The sequence below is a fragment of the Hipposideros armiger genome, unplaced genomic scaffold (genome assembly GCF_001890085.2).
Source record: "Hipposideros armiger isolate ML-2016 unplaced genomic scaffold, ASM189008v1 scaffold_15, whole genome shotgun sequence".
Lineage (NCBI taxonomy): Eukaryota > Metazoa > Chordata > Mammalia > Chiroptera > Hipposideridae > Hipposideros > Hipposideros armiger.
Window position 1 is genome coordinate 3,236,437 of NW_017731365.1, and position 14,178 is coordinate 3,250,614.

A 14,178-nucleotide genomic window follows, 5' to 3' on the forward strand; every position below is an offset into this window, starting at 1 on the left:
GCGAAGGCAGCCAAGTCGGAGCAGGAGGCCCAGAGGCTGCAGCTGCGGAGCCTGCAGTACCTGGAGCGCTACGTGTACCTGGTGCTCTTCAACGCTTACCTCCACCTGGAGAAGGCCGACTCCTGGCAGAGGCACTTCAGCACCTGGATGCGGGAGGTGAGAGGCAGGGGGCTGAGGCCACCCTGAGCATCTGCTGCACGGACCCCAGTGACAGGCTCCCCATTGAGCGGGAAGTGTTCCCTCTTCCATTTGACCGAGATTTTTGTCTTGTTTGAGCTTGGGTGCCTAGCACAGTCTGTGCTGGGCAGGTGGTCAGTAAAAGTTTGATGAGTGAATGAATCAGGAGGGAGGAGACAGGGCGTGTGGGGAGCTAACAGAGACCCCAGCCCGAGTGGGTGAGGGAACGGTATGGGCTTAGGCAGGTGTGTGGATGGGCCCAGGGCTGCGAGGGAATGGAGGCAGGGAGGCCAGTGCAGTGCCCAGTGTCAGGAATGATGGCTGCCGTGTGGTTGTGCTGAAGACAAGCCTCGAGCATGGCCCTCGTGGGGGTGAGTGTTGAGTCAGGGGACCTGGTGGGGGTGGGTCACACCAAGGCCACATCGGGGCGACCCTCTCGAACAGGCCTGGGCTCAGCTTTCTCTTTGAGCCCCTGGGTAGGGTGGAGGTGGTGGGGACTTTTCTGCTTCAGCTCTGCTTGGAGAATAGAAATCCGGAGCCAAGGGCGGGGGCGGAGCTTGAGCCCCTCCCCAGCTGAACCTGGGTGGTGTGTGTTGGGGGAGGTCAAGGAAGGAGAGAACTGCTGGTCCATTTAGGGGTGTGGGTTCCAGCCTCAGGGCCCCTCTCTCCTGGGGATGAATGGCAGGTGGGGGTGAGGGCTGCCCGGGGACTTTTGTTCTGAGTGGATCCTCTATCCTCCCCACCCCCCAGGACGGTGAGGTGAGAAGGGGGCTGCTTGTTGGATGGTTTGGGCCTAGTGCCAGAGCCCAGGCCACTGGGCAGCAAGGCTGCCTGGAGGGTGTCCAGGGAGGCCCCAGCTAACCTGCCTGAGTGGAGGCCCACAGCCAGAACTCACAGCCAGAGGGCTCTTGCTGGCTCCGGAGTCCACACGGCCTGCCTCAGCCCTCCCTGCGGGCCCGGTTGTAATGCCCAGACCCTGTGCCCCTGAGTGTCCCTGTAGGAGCATCAGGGATACTCAGCACGGGGTGTACATGGCCTCCTGTGCTGCTCTCCATCTGCTAAGTGCTTTTGCTGCTTATGTACCCCTCTACTATGGTCCTGGGCGGCAGAGACTGTTAACCCCATTATAAGGAAATTGAAGCTCAGAGTAGTTAATAGCAGTTAAAATGCAAACTTGTTCAGGTTGTTGAACTGATAGGAGGCAGTGCTGGGCCCCAGACTCACCTGTGTGCTTTGGAGCCCAGGGAGGGAAGGTTGGCATGATGATGGGGGTGGGGGGGGTGGCAGTGTAACCCAAATGACACCCTCCCTCCCCTGGAATGTTGCCCCCATCTCTGCTGTCCTCCCCAGGTGGCGTCAAAGGCCGGAGTCTATGAGATCCTCAACCAGCTGGGCTTCCCCGAGCTCGAGAGTATGGAGAACCAGCCTTTCTCAAGTCTGCGCTGCCGGTGGCAGGAGCAGAGCCACAGCCTGGAGCCCTTCGCTGCTGGGGACTTCCTGTAGGATGTGCTGTCCCTGCCCCTGCCCCTTGCCACAGGGCCTCACAAAGTCTGGGGGCACCCAAGGTGCTCTTCACTGAGATGGCCCTGAGGAAGTGGTCCCCCAGCTTCCCAGAGAAACTTGGGGTTGGGTTGAGACCCCTTTTTTGAAAGAGCTTTTTATAGAACAGTTCATACACAGTCATACCTTGTAAATGACAGGCATGTGGCCAGTGCCCAAGAGGGCCCCGTATGTATGCCTTGCAGACAGCGCTGGCCTCAGCCCTCCAAGGAGCTCACTTCCCAAGTTCCAGACAAAGCTACTTGCTGCTTGTACTTCCATCCTCTTCTTCGGGTCCCCTCTCAGAGTGTCTGACAAGCCCCAGGTGCAGAGCAGCCGGCCAGTGTTGATCTCCTTCTCTTTCATTCTTTCTCTGCTCTCCCTCTCGGCTTCTCCACTTCAGCTGCCTGAGTAGTACCTTGGGGCCCCGTCTCCCTGGGGAGTGGACAGCACTCTGGGTGGATTCGTTACTTTAAAGGCAGCTGTACTCAGTTTCCTTGCCTTTCATGCCCCATCTCCAACCTGGAGACTTCAAGAAGGACGACCACATGGCCTGGTAGGTCCCGTGGAGTCCTCTACCTTTCCGTCCTTCCCCCTTACCCCTCCCCTGGGGCTGGCAGGACCGTGGAGTTTTCTAAGGAGCTGGAAACAGCTGGAAACATCAGGGAGCCCTTTCAGGGGAAGGAGAGCGCCCAGAAGATGGGTGCAGGCCTGTGGAAGAGGCCAGCGCCATTTGCCTGGGAGCCCAGGTGGGAGGTGCTCAGGAAGCCAAAGCCCCCAGCTATGGGTCCCTCTGCACCTCCTCCCTGCCCACCAGCCCAAGATGCCCCCCCCAGGGTTGCTGGGTGACCTGAAGGAACAGTGGAGGGTGTGAGAGTGGGCTGAAGATGGTGTGAGGGTCACCTGGATTCCAGATCATCCTTACTGAGGACCATTGAGCTGCCGTCTATTGGGAGCAGAAGGGGCTGAATGCTGCTGAGTTAGAGGCCTCCAGGACCCGCTGTGTCCAGACAGTGGGAAAGCTGCCTGGAAGAGGCAGGAGAAGTTGAGCCTTGCAGCTCTGGGAACTGGTGAAACCCAGGGGCTGCACGGGGGAGGCAGGGGTTTCCTCTGCTGAAACCCAGGGGCTGCATGGGGGAGGCAGGGGTTTCCTCTGCTGAAACCCAGGGGCTGCACGGGGGAGGCAGTCCACCTGGGTTGGCCTGTTGGGGCCAGGGAGGCCTCTCTTTGGTTGGGTGCATGCTCTTCTGTGGGAAAACAAGTGGATGTGTCCATAGTCATATTTGAAAAGGGGAGAAGAGGCTGACGTTGTTCATAGCTACCTAGTATTGGAAATTATTTGACCATCTTAGCTGAACTCTTTTGCAAAACTACTGTATGCCTGTTCACTACCTTTTCACATTGGTTTTCATTTTTATTATTTTTGCATGTGTTAAAAGTTTTCATTTCTTTGCAGACAAAGTCTAGGTGAGGGGGTCAGAGATCGGAGCTGAACTGGGAGATAGACTTTGGATTCTCGTAGTCAGCTCTGACTTTCAAACTGTGCTGGAACCACTGGCCAGTTACGTCACCTCTCTGCCTCAGTTTTACCATCTGTAAAATGGGAGAATAATACTTGCCTACCTACCTCACAGGGGTGTTGTGAGGATTCATTTGTGATTTGTTTTGTTTTGTTTTGTTGTACAGACCTTTTGAGCATTAAAAACAGCTAAATGTAAAGTGCACCTGGCTGTTAATTGTCTTTAGTGTGGGGCGGGCGTTAATAGATGCACGCTGGGGTCCCTGCTGTTTCAGAGTAAGTGTGGGTGGGCAGGGTGAGTCGAGAGCTCCTATCCTTAGCAGTCCCCATTCTTAGAGAAGGAGATTTTTTTCCCCAGCATCTCTCTTCTTCCTCACATCTGCCACTCAGGATGCTCAGGGCTATCATGCTGAACCCCTCCTGAAAGAAAGCATCAGAACAGGCTAATTCACACTAACATGTGAAAGACTGCTATATCTAAGACATGAAACAAGGTGGAATTTCAGTAGCTATGAAGGAGAGTGGACCTCAGCCTCAGTTTCCTCCTTTCGCCCCTCTCCACCCCTCAGGCCCCTCAGGCACCTCTTGGTTCCTTCAGGCCCCTAGACCAGGGGTCGGCCAACTGCGGCTCTTTGGGTATGTACATATGGCTCTGAAGTAAAATTGAAAATGAAAATAAAGCTATCATAGTTTCATTTATAAAATTTTTAAAGGATATTATTCACATAATGGTGATTTGTTTTATGGCTCTTGAATAATTTTTATTTTTTTTATTTTTGTTTTTTTTTAAAGATTTTATGGGGCATTGGGGGATGGGAACAGCACTGGGGATTGAATTGGGGGAAGGGGAACAGACAAGTTGCTGTCGTTTTGTTCTTCAGTCTAGTTGTGGAAGACGTTGTTTCACTGGCCCAAGTTGGCACCATCATTGCGCTCTTCCCGGGCGAGGCAGATCAGTCACCAGCTTCTGGACACTGCTTACGCTGGCTGCTGGCTACACGTGGTAGCCCATGGCAACCCACCTGCCGTCACCAGTGACTCACAGCAGCCCAGCTCCAGGTCGAGCTGTTGTTCAGCATCTTAGCTGCAGAGGGCAGTTTCACTGGCCCTTGTATGTGGGATCCGAACCGGGGCCCTCTGGCATCCCAAGCCAGCTCTTAACCAATGCGCCACTCTGCCGGCCCTTGAATAATTTTTAAATTGTGAGGGACAGGATTGGCTCTTCCTCTCAAAAGTTTTCTGACCCCTGCCCTACACGCTTGAAGAGTCTTGTATTGAGAGATTGGTGTGAAAAGAGGAAGTGGGGAGGGAGACAGAGCACTGACCCCAGGGTTCTACCCAAGCTCTTCCAGGATTAGAGGAACAAGGCCCTGTGGGACGTAGTTATGAGGTCAGTTGGTGGTGGTCAGAATGGAACCCAGAGCCCCCACTGCACTAGAGTGGGTCATCTCCCCAGGCTGGGAGGGAAGGCCTCCCAGAGTTATTTCCCAGCCCAGCAGAGTCCTAGAATGCTGCCTGTGGTTTCTGAATTCAGGTGTAGAGATGTGTGCACTAGGCTGTGCATGTGAGTGGGTGTGGCAGCTCTCGCTTCTTTGTCTGGGGTTAGGGGGTCTGGATGGGGCTACACAGGAATGGGCGGAAGTTCACAGGTATGTCCCCCAAGCTCCCCAGGCCTGCTCCAGCTGGTGGAGAGCATCTAGCAGTGACATGGTCAGTACTGGCTCACATTTCAGGAGCTGCTCTGGTCAATGGCACCTGAAACCTCTGAAGAACAAGTGAATATGTGTCAAAACTTAAGAATAGCACCTGACACAGAAGGCACACAATCAGTTTTAACCAATTTTGCAAAGTCTCTCTCCAAGCACTCACCCACACATCTTGTCCGAAATACACACAAATCTGAAGTGCACCATTTGATGAATTTTTACAAATGTATGCATCTGTGTAACCAAAACTCCTGTCAAGATATACAACCTTACATGTGGGTTATTTTTAATGTTAAAATTTATAAACAGTACCTCAGAGGACATCATCAAACACAAATCTTTGTGCAGGTAATAGAACTGGGATTGCATATTATTGAAAACAGCCCCAGCTACCTCAAGCAAATAACGGGATTGTAAAAATAGGGTCAGTGGAAGAATCTCATGAGAGCCTTGGTAGGGATTCAGCAGGGCCTGGGGAAGACCAGGGCTGGAACCTGGAAGACGGCCCAGGGAACCCAGAAGCCCTCCGCGGCACCCATGGGGGTGCACGGCTCTGCTCTCCCTTTAGGAGAGCCTGCTGTGGAGAGCAATTGACACAACCTCCAGCTACTGCACCTTCGGATCCAACACATGCCAAGGCCACGCTTCCCTCCCTCACTCTCCCCAGTCAGACTGCTCCCAGACAAGGACTGAGCTTGGCAGGGTTCCTAGGGCTGAGAGAGCTGGGCGGTTTCTGCCCATCCCAGGGCTCTTCCATCCAGCAGCCTCGTGTGGGGCCTCCCTGTTGGTCTGCCCAGAGTTCCTCAGACCCACAGGCAGTGTGGGTCCCTTCCTGCTCTCCTTTCTTGGTGTCGAACTCACACCATGGTCCAAAGGCCCTACCTGCCTTCTGCTTCCTCCTTTACCCTTCCCAGAAGGTTCCCCAAATAAATCTGCACCTCTAATCCCATCTTGGTGTCTGCTGTTCTGAGGACCTGAAAAACACACCCTCACTTTTGTGTCCGCCTGTCTGGGCAGCTGCTGTGTCCTTTCTGGTGAAGGTCAACCTTCTCTGACACTGCTTGGGGAAAAGGAGCACCACGGTTTCCAACTTCGTATGTTACAGTCCGGCCAGAGGAAGTTGTCTTTCTCTGTCTTGCACTCCCCTGCCCTCCCATCTCAAGTGCGGGCCACTGATCCTGAGGTTGGTGGCCAGAGGAGCAGGAAATTGTTGCTCAACCTTCCCTGTGGACATGGGGGTAGGGAATGGGGAGGACAAGGTAGGGGGCAGTTTATAGTGAGCTGGAGTGATACCTTCCAATCTGTGTTTGGGGGTGCAAAACCCTGGTTATTTCCTAAATAAAGGGAATGCCCATTTTAAAAGTTTTTGAGATGCACCTTTATTCTGCAGAAATGCCCTGTTTTACAGCCTCAAAGTGTTAATGAGCACACTGTTTCCCAACTGAGGCCAGGCTGCCTATTACATTTTTTTAAAAGTTCTTGCCAGTTCGGTGGTTCAAAATGAAATCTCATACTTACTTAATTTTATATTTCTTTTAAACTAATAGTGAGGGCTGAACGTTTTTTTATGTTTATTGGCCATTTTCTCTTTTATGATTGTATCCTTTGCTGGCTTTTTCTTGGGGGCTTTTGCCTTTTTCTTATTGATTTGCAAAGATGGTAACACTTTATTTCTCATATGTTGCATTATTGTTAGTTTTAAAATATCAGACACATATGTTCCCTTAGAGCCTGTCCTCTGCATTCCTGTGCCCTCAGTCTATACTGCAGCTGTTCCCTTAACAGATCAATGGCCTTTGCTTATTTTATTATGTTCTTTATTAGAGTACTTACTTTGTCAGACTTGGCTTTGTTTTACAGTCATCATTGCATCCAAAAAATTCCAACAATACTACAAGGTAAGTATTATGATCCCCATTGACAGATGGGGACGCTGAGACCCAGAGGGTGATTCCAAGCCATTGCTCATTTCAGAGGTGGCTGTTGGAGCCAACTTTGAATACCAGAATCCTCTCTGACATTTTCCATGATGGAGGAGAGAAATATCAGTTCTTCTGGAAAAGTACCCTAGCTGAGGTGAGCTGGGGAGGGGCGACAGGAAAGCATGACTACTTTGAAAGCCATCCCTCAAGGTCTTGTGGTCCTCGGACTCAATGCTGTTCAAACCCTTATGTATTTTCAAGAGGTTCCCCTCAACACCCACAAGAAATGCTTGTTTCCTGTGAGTCACACTAATAGATTATCTATGACATGGACCTTCCAAGTTTCGCTTTGCACTCCGTCTTAGCTTATGCTTTCCTTTTCCTACCATCCACCCACATCACCCATGAACAAACCCTATGTGACGGTGGGTCTACGCTGTCCAAAAATAATTTTTTTTTTAAACTAAATCAGGCCATCTTCTGGGCTGAATTAAACAGCAATAGTTTATGAAAACACCCATTTCCCCATTCCCATCCCAACATTTGAGGACACCAGTCTTTAATTTTTGCCAATCTGATTTAAAAAATCTTTTATTTTTATCTTAATATGACTTTTCCAATTAATAATGAGGTGGAACATCTTCTCATATTCTTTTGGCCATTTGGATTTTCTCTCATGCATTTGCTTATTTTTCTACTGGGTTGTCTCTTTTTAAATTAACTGGCATACATTTTTAATACAACCTGTTTCATTTAAAGATACAGATAGATATATAGCCAATTCTTTCTCCCAGTTTTTCTTGTCTAGTAACTTTTTTAGAGTGTATTTTGTCATAGTGAAACTGTAAGATATGAAGTCAAACTTACGCATTTCGTATTTTATGTCTTGTGTAAGCGAATCTTCCCTACCCAAGCTTGTGTATCTATTTTCCTATGTACGGTCTTGTCTTTTATGTTTAGTGCTTTAATTCATCTGGGATAATTTTTTTATGAATGACATGAGATAGAGAATATAATTTTTTTTCCAAACAGGTATCCAGTTGGCCCCGGATTATTTATTGAACTCCTTAACTACGGCCGCCATCCCACATTAGCTCCCCATGGACACGGGGGTCCATAGAGTACACATGTGGTTGTCATTGCCCCTAGCATCCATTCCTCTTCCAGTAACCATACATCTCTGACTTCCATCCTGAGGAGGAACAGGGACAAAGGCTTGAGCCAACCTGCCCATCTCATGGTCCTGAGCCCTGCAGTTGACTCGGGGCTGGGCATGGGACTCAGCTGGCGAGTTAGGCCCAATCAGAGCTCATCCTGGGCAGTTGCCTGAATGACCAGAAGTCTTAACTACTCCTGTTGAACTTAAAGGGAGAGGCTGGAAGTGGCTACAGTTGTCACACAGCTAGGAGGAGAAAACAAATCTGGGAATGAAACCAACACATGAAAAAGACTAATGGAACTGAGCTGAGAAAGGCTGACTTTGAGTTTCTGCATCACATTATGCCTAGAGCCAGGGACCCATATTCCCCAAGAACTTTTCATTAGCAAGCCAATTCCCTTTGTGCTTAAGCCAGTTGGATTGTGTTTTCTCTCATTGCATAGGCATCATTGTCTTTATCTGTATTCTTTATTCTCTTCCATTCATCTTTTTTTTGGTCTTTTCAAGTTCTCTCATTTCCTTCCTCCCTTCCTCCCTTCCTCCCTCCCTCCCTTCCTCCTTTCCTTCCTTCCTTCCTTCCTTCCTTCCTTCCTTCCTTCCTTCCTTCCTTCCTTCCTTCTTTCCTTCCTTCCTTCCTTCCTCCCTCCCTTCTTTCATTTCCTACTTTTTTTTCCAAATGAATTGTAGAGTCAATATGTCAAGTTTTATTTTAAAATTCCATTGATATTTTGATTGAGATTACATTTAATTTATTGGCTGACATGGAGAATTGACTCTTTTAACAATATTGTTTTTTCATTGAGGAATAGATTTCTTCTGTGTCTTTCAATAAAAATTATTGATACTCTTTTTATAAGCCATACCTATTTCTCATTGAGTTTAATGGTTTTTAAAGTGTTTTGCAATTATGAATTTTTTCTATTACAGTTTCTCATTGATTATTGCCGATGTAGAAAAAAATATTTTTTTGCTTGAACTTGACCACATTCCTAAACTTATTTAATATTTATAAAAGTTTTTTTTTAATTCTCTCAGGTTTGGGGGACAGAAGATCATATTATCTGAAAATAATAACTGTTTAATTTTATTTTATATTTATAATTAGTATTTCTTTTTCTTGTCTTATATAATACAATAAGACTTTCCTGTACAGTGTTTGGAATAGTGATAATCTTTGCTCCTTTCTGAATTTAATGGGACTATTTCTAATATTTCACCAATGTAATTCTTGATCTAGGTTCCAAACAGAAACACTTTATTATGTTGAAGAAATTTCCTTTTATAGTTGGTTTGCTACTTTTAAAAAGTCTTGAATAGCTTTTAAATTTTAAAATGTTTTCTTGGCATCTATTGAGACAGTCAGATTTTTAAAAATATGTTAACATTGAAAAGTACATTAACAGATCTTTCAATGTTGAATAATCTTTGTATTCCTAAGTAAATGTTAGTTGGTCATGGTATTTTATTCTTGCTGAATTTGAATTCTTACTATTTTAAAAGGATTTTTGCATCTATGTTTATAAGTGTTTTTCCTTTTCTTATATTATCCTTTTAGTGTTGTTGTTTACAAGTTGTGATAGCTTTATAAATGTGTTAGGTAGCTTTTTATCTTTTTCAACCTTTTTGGAACAGTTCATATAACTCATGTATTGTCTGTTCCTTGAAAGTTTTATAGACCTCTTAAAATTGGGTTGGTATTTTTTAGGGATGAATCTTGCATGAATTTTTCAGTTTCTTCTATGTTTATTAGTCTTTTCAGGATTCTTAGTTTTCCATGGGTCAAGTTTGGTAAAATATCAACATTTTCCCAGAATAACACATGGGCAGAAAATCTTCTGTCAAGACTTTCAAACATATTAATGTAAAATCATATGTATTATTCTCCTAAATATTTACAAGCCTCATCTGCATCAGTAATTGTCTCCCTTCTCAACTTTAATGTTTATGAATATTTTACATATTTTTCTTGGTCACATTTACAAGGTTTTCTATTTTCTTATTTTCAAATAATACATTTTCATTCTTATAAATGTGGGCATTGAGAATTTGTATTCAAATAAACTATTATAGTAGATGGAGGTGAATTTTTGCTAAAGTAATGACACTTGATTCTATGAACCTCTTCTGAGTAATTGCCAAAAATCATGTCATGATCTCTCATTAAATCATTAAAAATTTTTTCCCATTAGTTGCTAATTCAATTAGGTACTCCTGCAATTTTGTTACAATCAGAGAATTGGAAAACAACTGAATTGCAAAAAGATTTATTACCTGGGTAATGGAGTCATTAGCTCTCTCATTTTCTGAAAAAGATGCCTCCCCAAATTTACTAAGATTTGTCAAATGACTACTGGAAGTCCTGGAAGTCCTCTTTTGTGAGTGCCTTTACTTTATCCTCCATCATGACAATGCTCCGAGTCACACATCAGAAGTCACACATCACTTCTGATATGGCAATTTCTGTCAAATAAAAACATTATGGTGTGTCCTCATCCACCTTATTCACCGGATCTGGCACCGTGCGACTTCTGGTTCTTCCCCAAAGTAAAAAAGACCATGAAAGGAAAACATTTTAAATCAATTCAGAACATCGAAGCAGCCACCACAGTGCAACTAAAGACATGAAAGAGGACTTCCAGAACTGCTTCAGAAAGTGGCAAGAACAATGGGATAAGTGTGTTTGAAATGAGGGGGGTTAATGGCAATGTGTTTTTTACTGTAATAAATTTTTAAAAATTTAAACATTCACCGTATTTTTTTTATTACACTTTGTATATCTCTTCTTCTTTCACTTAGAGGTACTCTATATAACCCAATATACTAAAAAAATGGATGAGAAAAATATTATTCATTTTAACACTTCTTTTTCAATACAGACCTTTTTTTACAGTTCCATGAGGTTTTTATTTTTTTAATCATTTATTTATTTTTTTGGTGGAAAGAAAAGCTGGTTTATTCAAAATGCTGGCATTCTGGGAGGGTGGCGGACTCCTGTCCATAGGCCATCTCCTTCCTCCTAGCATGGCCAAAAGGTTTTACAGGCATGTAGGAAAGGTAGAACAAACAAAAGGGGAAGTTGGTCTTGCAATTCCTGGAAAAAGGCACCTCTCAGAGGCTCATTTGTTTCAGGGATAGGAGTGGATCTTATGCAGATGTAAAAACTTCTTTCAAGCCAGTGTCCTGGAGGTTTCCTTGAGGAACCAGGGTCATTGGAGCCTGGTATGCATATAGTTTTCATGTTCCAGATAGTGTGTCCTCGTGTTGCAAGTCTCCTTGCAGGTGACTTTTTTTTTTTTTTTAAATAAGCTGAGCCATCCTGCCACCTGTTGGCAGCTTAGCGGCTGCTCAGCTCGGGCTGGGACTCGAACCGCTGTTGCTCAGAGCTCAAACTCTTGAGCGAGCTTTTAACCAACTGATCCATGTGGCTGGCCCTTCAGGGCTGCTATATTGACGAATGTGTTGATGCAAGAATGTCCAAACCTGTAGAGAATTTTTACGTTTATTTGAGCCAACCTGATGAAACATCAGGAAGCTAGATCTCAAATGCTCCCCCATGAGGTTTTTAAAAACAACTTTATTGAGGTATAATTGACATACAATAAACTGCACATATTTAAAGTATATACTTTGATAAATGTGACATATATACATACACCTGTGAAATCAGAATAAATAAGATAATGAACATATCTACCAACTCCAAAAGTTTCCTCCTGTCCCTTTGTCATTCCTCCTTCCTGGGCTTCCCTGCACCGTCTCTCTCCCTAGGCAACCGTTGATCTGCTTTCTGTCACCCTAGATTCGTTTGCATTTTCTAGAGTTTTATATAAATGGAATCATCAGTATGTACTCTTTTTTTTTATTATCTGGCTTCTTTCATTCAGCATAATTATTTTAAAATCATCTGTGTTTCATGTACATCAATAGTTCATTCCTTTTTATTGCTGAGTAGTATTCCATTTATAGATATAGTTTTTAGTTGGTTAACCCAAATTGTTGTTGGATATTGGGTTGTTTTCAGTTTGGGGCTGTTACAAATGAAACCATTATAAACATTCATGTACAAGTCTTTGTATAGACATATGCTTTCATTTCTCTTGGGCATTACCTAGGAGGAGAGTGGCTGAATCATGTAGTAGGTGTGTGTTTAACTGTTTAAGAAACTGCCAAACTGTTTTCCAAACGGATTCATCCCCACCAGCAGTATATGAAGTGTCCTGGTGCCTCCACATCCTTACCGACACTTGGTATTGTCAGTCTTTTGAACTTTTGCCTTTCTAATAGGAGGGTAGAAGACCACCCCCCCCACCACCAACCCCCACAAAATAGATCACATTTTTAATTTGTAAGATTTTCAATTCATTTTAAAAAAATCTTTATTATTGGGGAAAAGTGTGCTTTTTTCCCAGGACCCATCAGCTCCAAGTCAAGTAGTTGTTTTAATCTGGTTGTGGAGGTTGCAGTTCCTTGGCCCATGTGGGAATTGAACTGGCAACCTTGGTGTTATGAGCCTGCGCTCTAACCAACTGAGCCAGCCAGCCGCCCCTCCTATTCAGTTTTAAAGGGTTGAATATGCCTCATCTCTCTGAAGATGTGAATTATTCTTATTTGAAGGCTTATTCCTTTAGCTCTGTTTCCTTGGATGTTCGTTCTTTTTTTAATTGAGTTTGGTGCTGCTTTTCATGCTTTTCTCAGTGGTTGGTGATGTTTGGTTGTGCGTTCGTCTTTGTCTTGAGATTTCCATTGATCCTGTGTGTAAGATCTGGGCCTGTTTAGCGCAGCCTGAACTGGCAACTATGTGGGCAGTAAGAGACATGCTGACCATAGTGTGTGCCAGTGGCTGCCCCTGTGGACAATGGTGCCCCCCTACTGCTAGGTGTGTATCGGCCCTGGGATGCTGCCTTCAGTGTCCCACCTGGGGCAGACACCACTGCTAGCCTGACTTGGCCTGGGCTACTGAGGGAGCACTGGGAGAGCCAGACTCTCCAGCTGCCTCTGCTGGAACGCTCCGACCTGTGCCCTGGTGGCAGCCCAGGTTTTCTCCTGCTCCCTGGCTTGGAATCTCTGAGCTGGAAGCTTCTTGAAGCTGGTCCCTCTCATACAAGCATTTACCTGCATGGCTTAGAGGTGGTGATCTCCCCTGTCCCTCGGATTCCATTGGCCTTCTGTCTTTCAGGGATTCCTCACAATTTCTCACCTTTTCTTATTCCAGCACTGGCTTAGAATTTTAAAAATAGATACTTTTTATGACATTTTGAGGATGCTAGGTTGGGAAAGGGAAACTAGAGCACAAGTTTAATCATAATTTTAAAATAAAAATAGCTCACACTGTGCATCAGGCACTGTAGCAATTAGGGTCCTGGCAAAGAATGGACAGAGACCTTAGCTCAGACTGTGAAGAGAATTTAAAGAAATGACCATTTACAGAGGTGTGGGCAGGGTTAAGGGAACCGGCTTGGAATGGTGAGGTGCCCTGGAACTAGTTTCAGGGGAAAGCAGCAGCTGCCCCCGGAACTGAAGGAGACAGCACAGTGTTACCTTAGCCTGCCACAGGTGTCTTCAGGGGACTCAGGGGTCCATCCAACAGGAACCGAGTGGTGGAGGGACAGCCACGGCCAGGGCAGCATCACTGAGTGCAGGGCTGGTGGAGGTGGGGTAAATACCCTGGTTTCTCTGCGCACATCCTCTGGTCTACTGTCAGTGCCTTCCTTTGACTGAAGGGGGTCCCAGTGATGTGGTCCCCGGGGTCAGCCTCCAGAGATGGGGGCTTAGAGGAGAGACAGAGAATCACCAGCATAGCCCTCTTCCTACTGTGTTCCCCCGAAAATAAAACCGGGTCTTATGTTAATTTGTGCTCCAACAACCTACATTTATTCATTTATTCATGTACAAAAATCTACATTTATTCAAACAGTCATGTCTGGCTGACGATCTTCACTGGGGCTTATGTTTGGGGTAGGGCTTCTATTACAAGCACCCTGAAAAATCATGCTAGGGCTTATTTTCCAGGTAGGTCTTATTTGGGGGGAAACACGGTAGCACTTCATGGATGTCATGACCTGCAGCAGTTCCATGACAGCCCGAGGAGAGAGGCATGTTATCATCCTCGTTTTACAAAGCCCGGGCACCCCGCGGTGCAGTCACTCTTCGGTGCAG

At 45.7% G+C, this 14,178-nt stretch overlaps 1 protein-coding gene across 2 annotated transcripts in view; it reads left to right on the forward strand.

Annotated features, from left to right (window-relative positions):
• Window positions 1-3,440, forward strand: part of PALD1 (phosphatase domain containing paladin 1) — an 88,634-nt gene extending 85,194 nt beyond the window's left edge. Inside the window, exons 19-20 of one of the 2 annotated variants that reach the window (XM_019626210.1) lie at window positions 1-156; window positions 1,528-3,440. In XM_019626210.1, coding sequence (XP_019481755.1) covers window positions 1-156; window positions 1,528-1,680 — 309 coding nt within the window. In that variant the 3' untranslated portion in view covers window positions 1,681-3,440. The remainder of the gene's footprint in view (window positions 157-1,527) is intronic. The other variant, XM_019626217.1, reaches the window with a different exon arrangement.
• The last annotated feature ends 10,738 nt before the right edge of the window (window positions 3,441-14,178 follow it).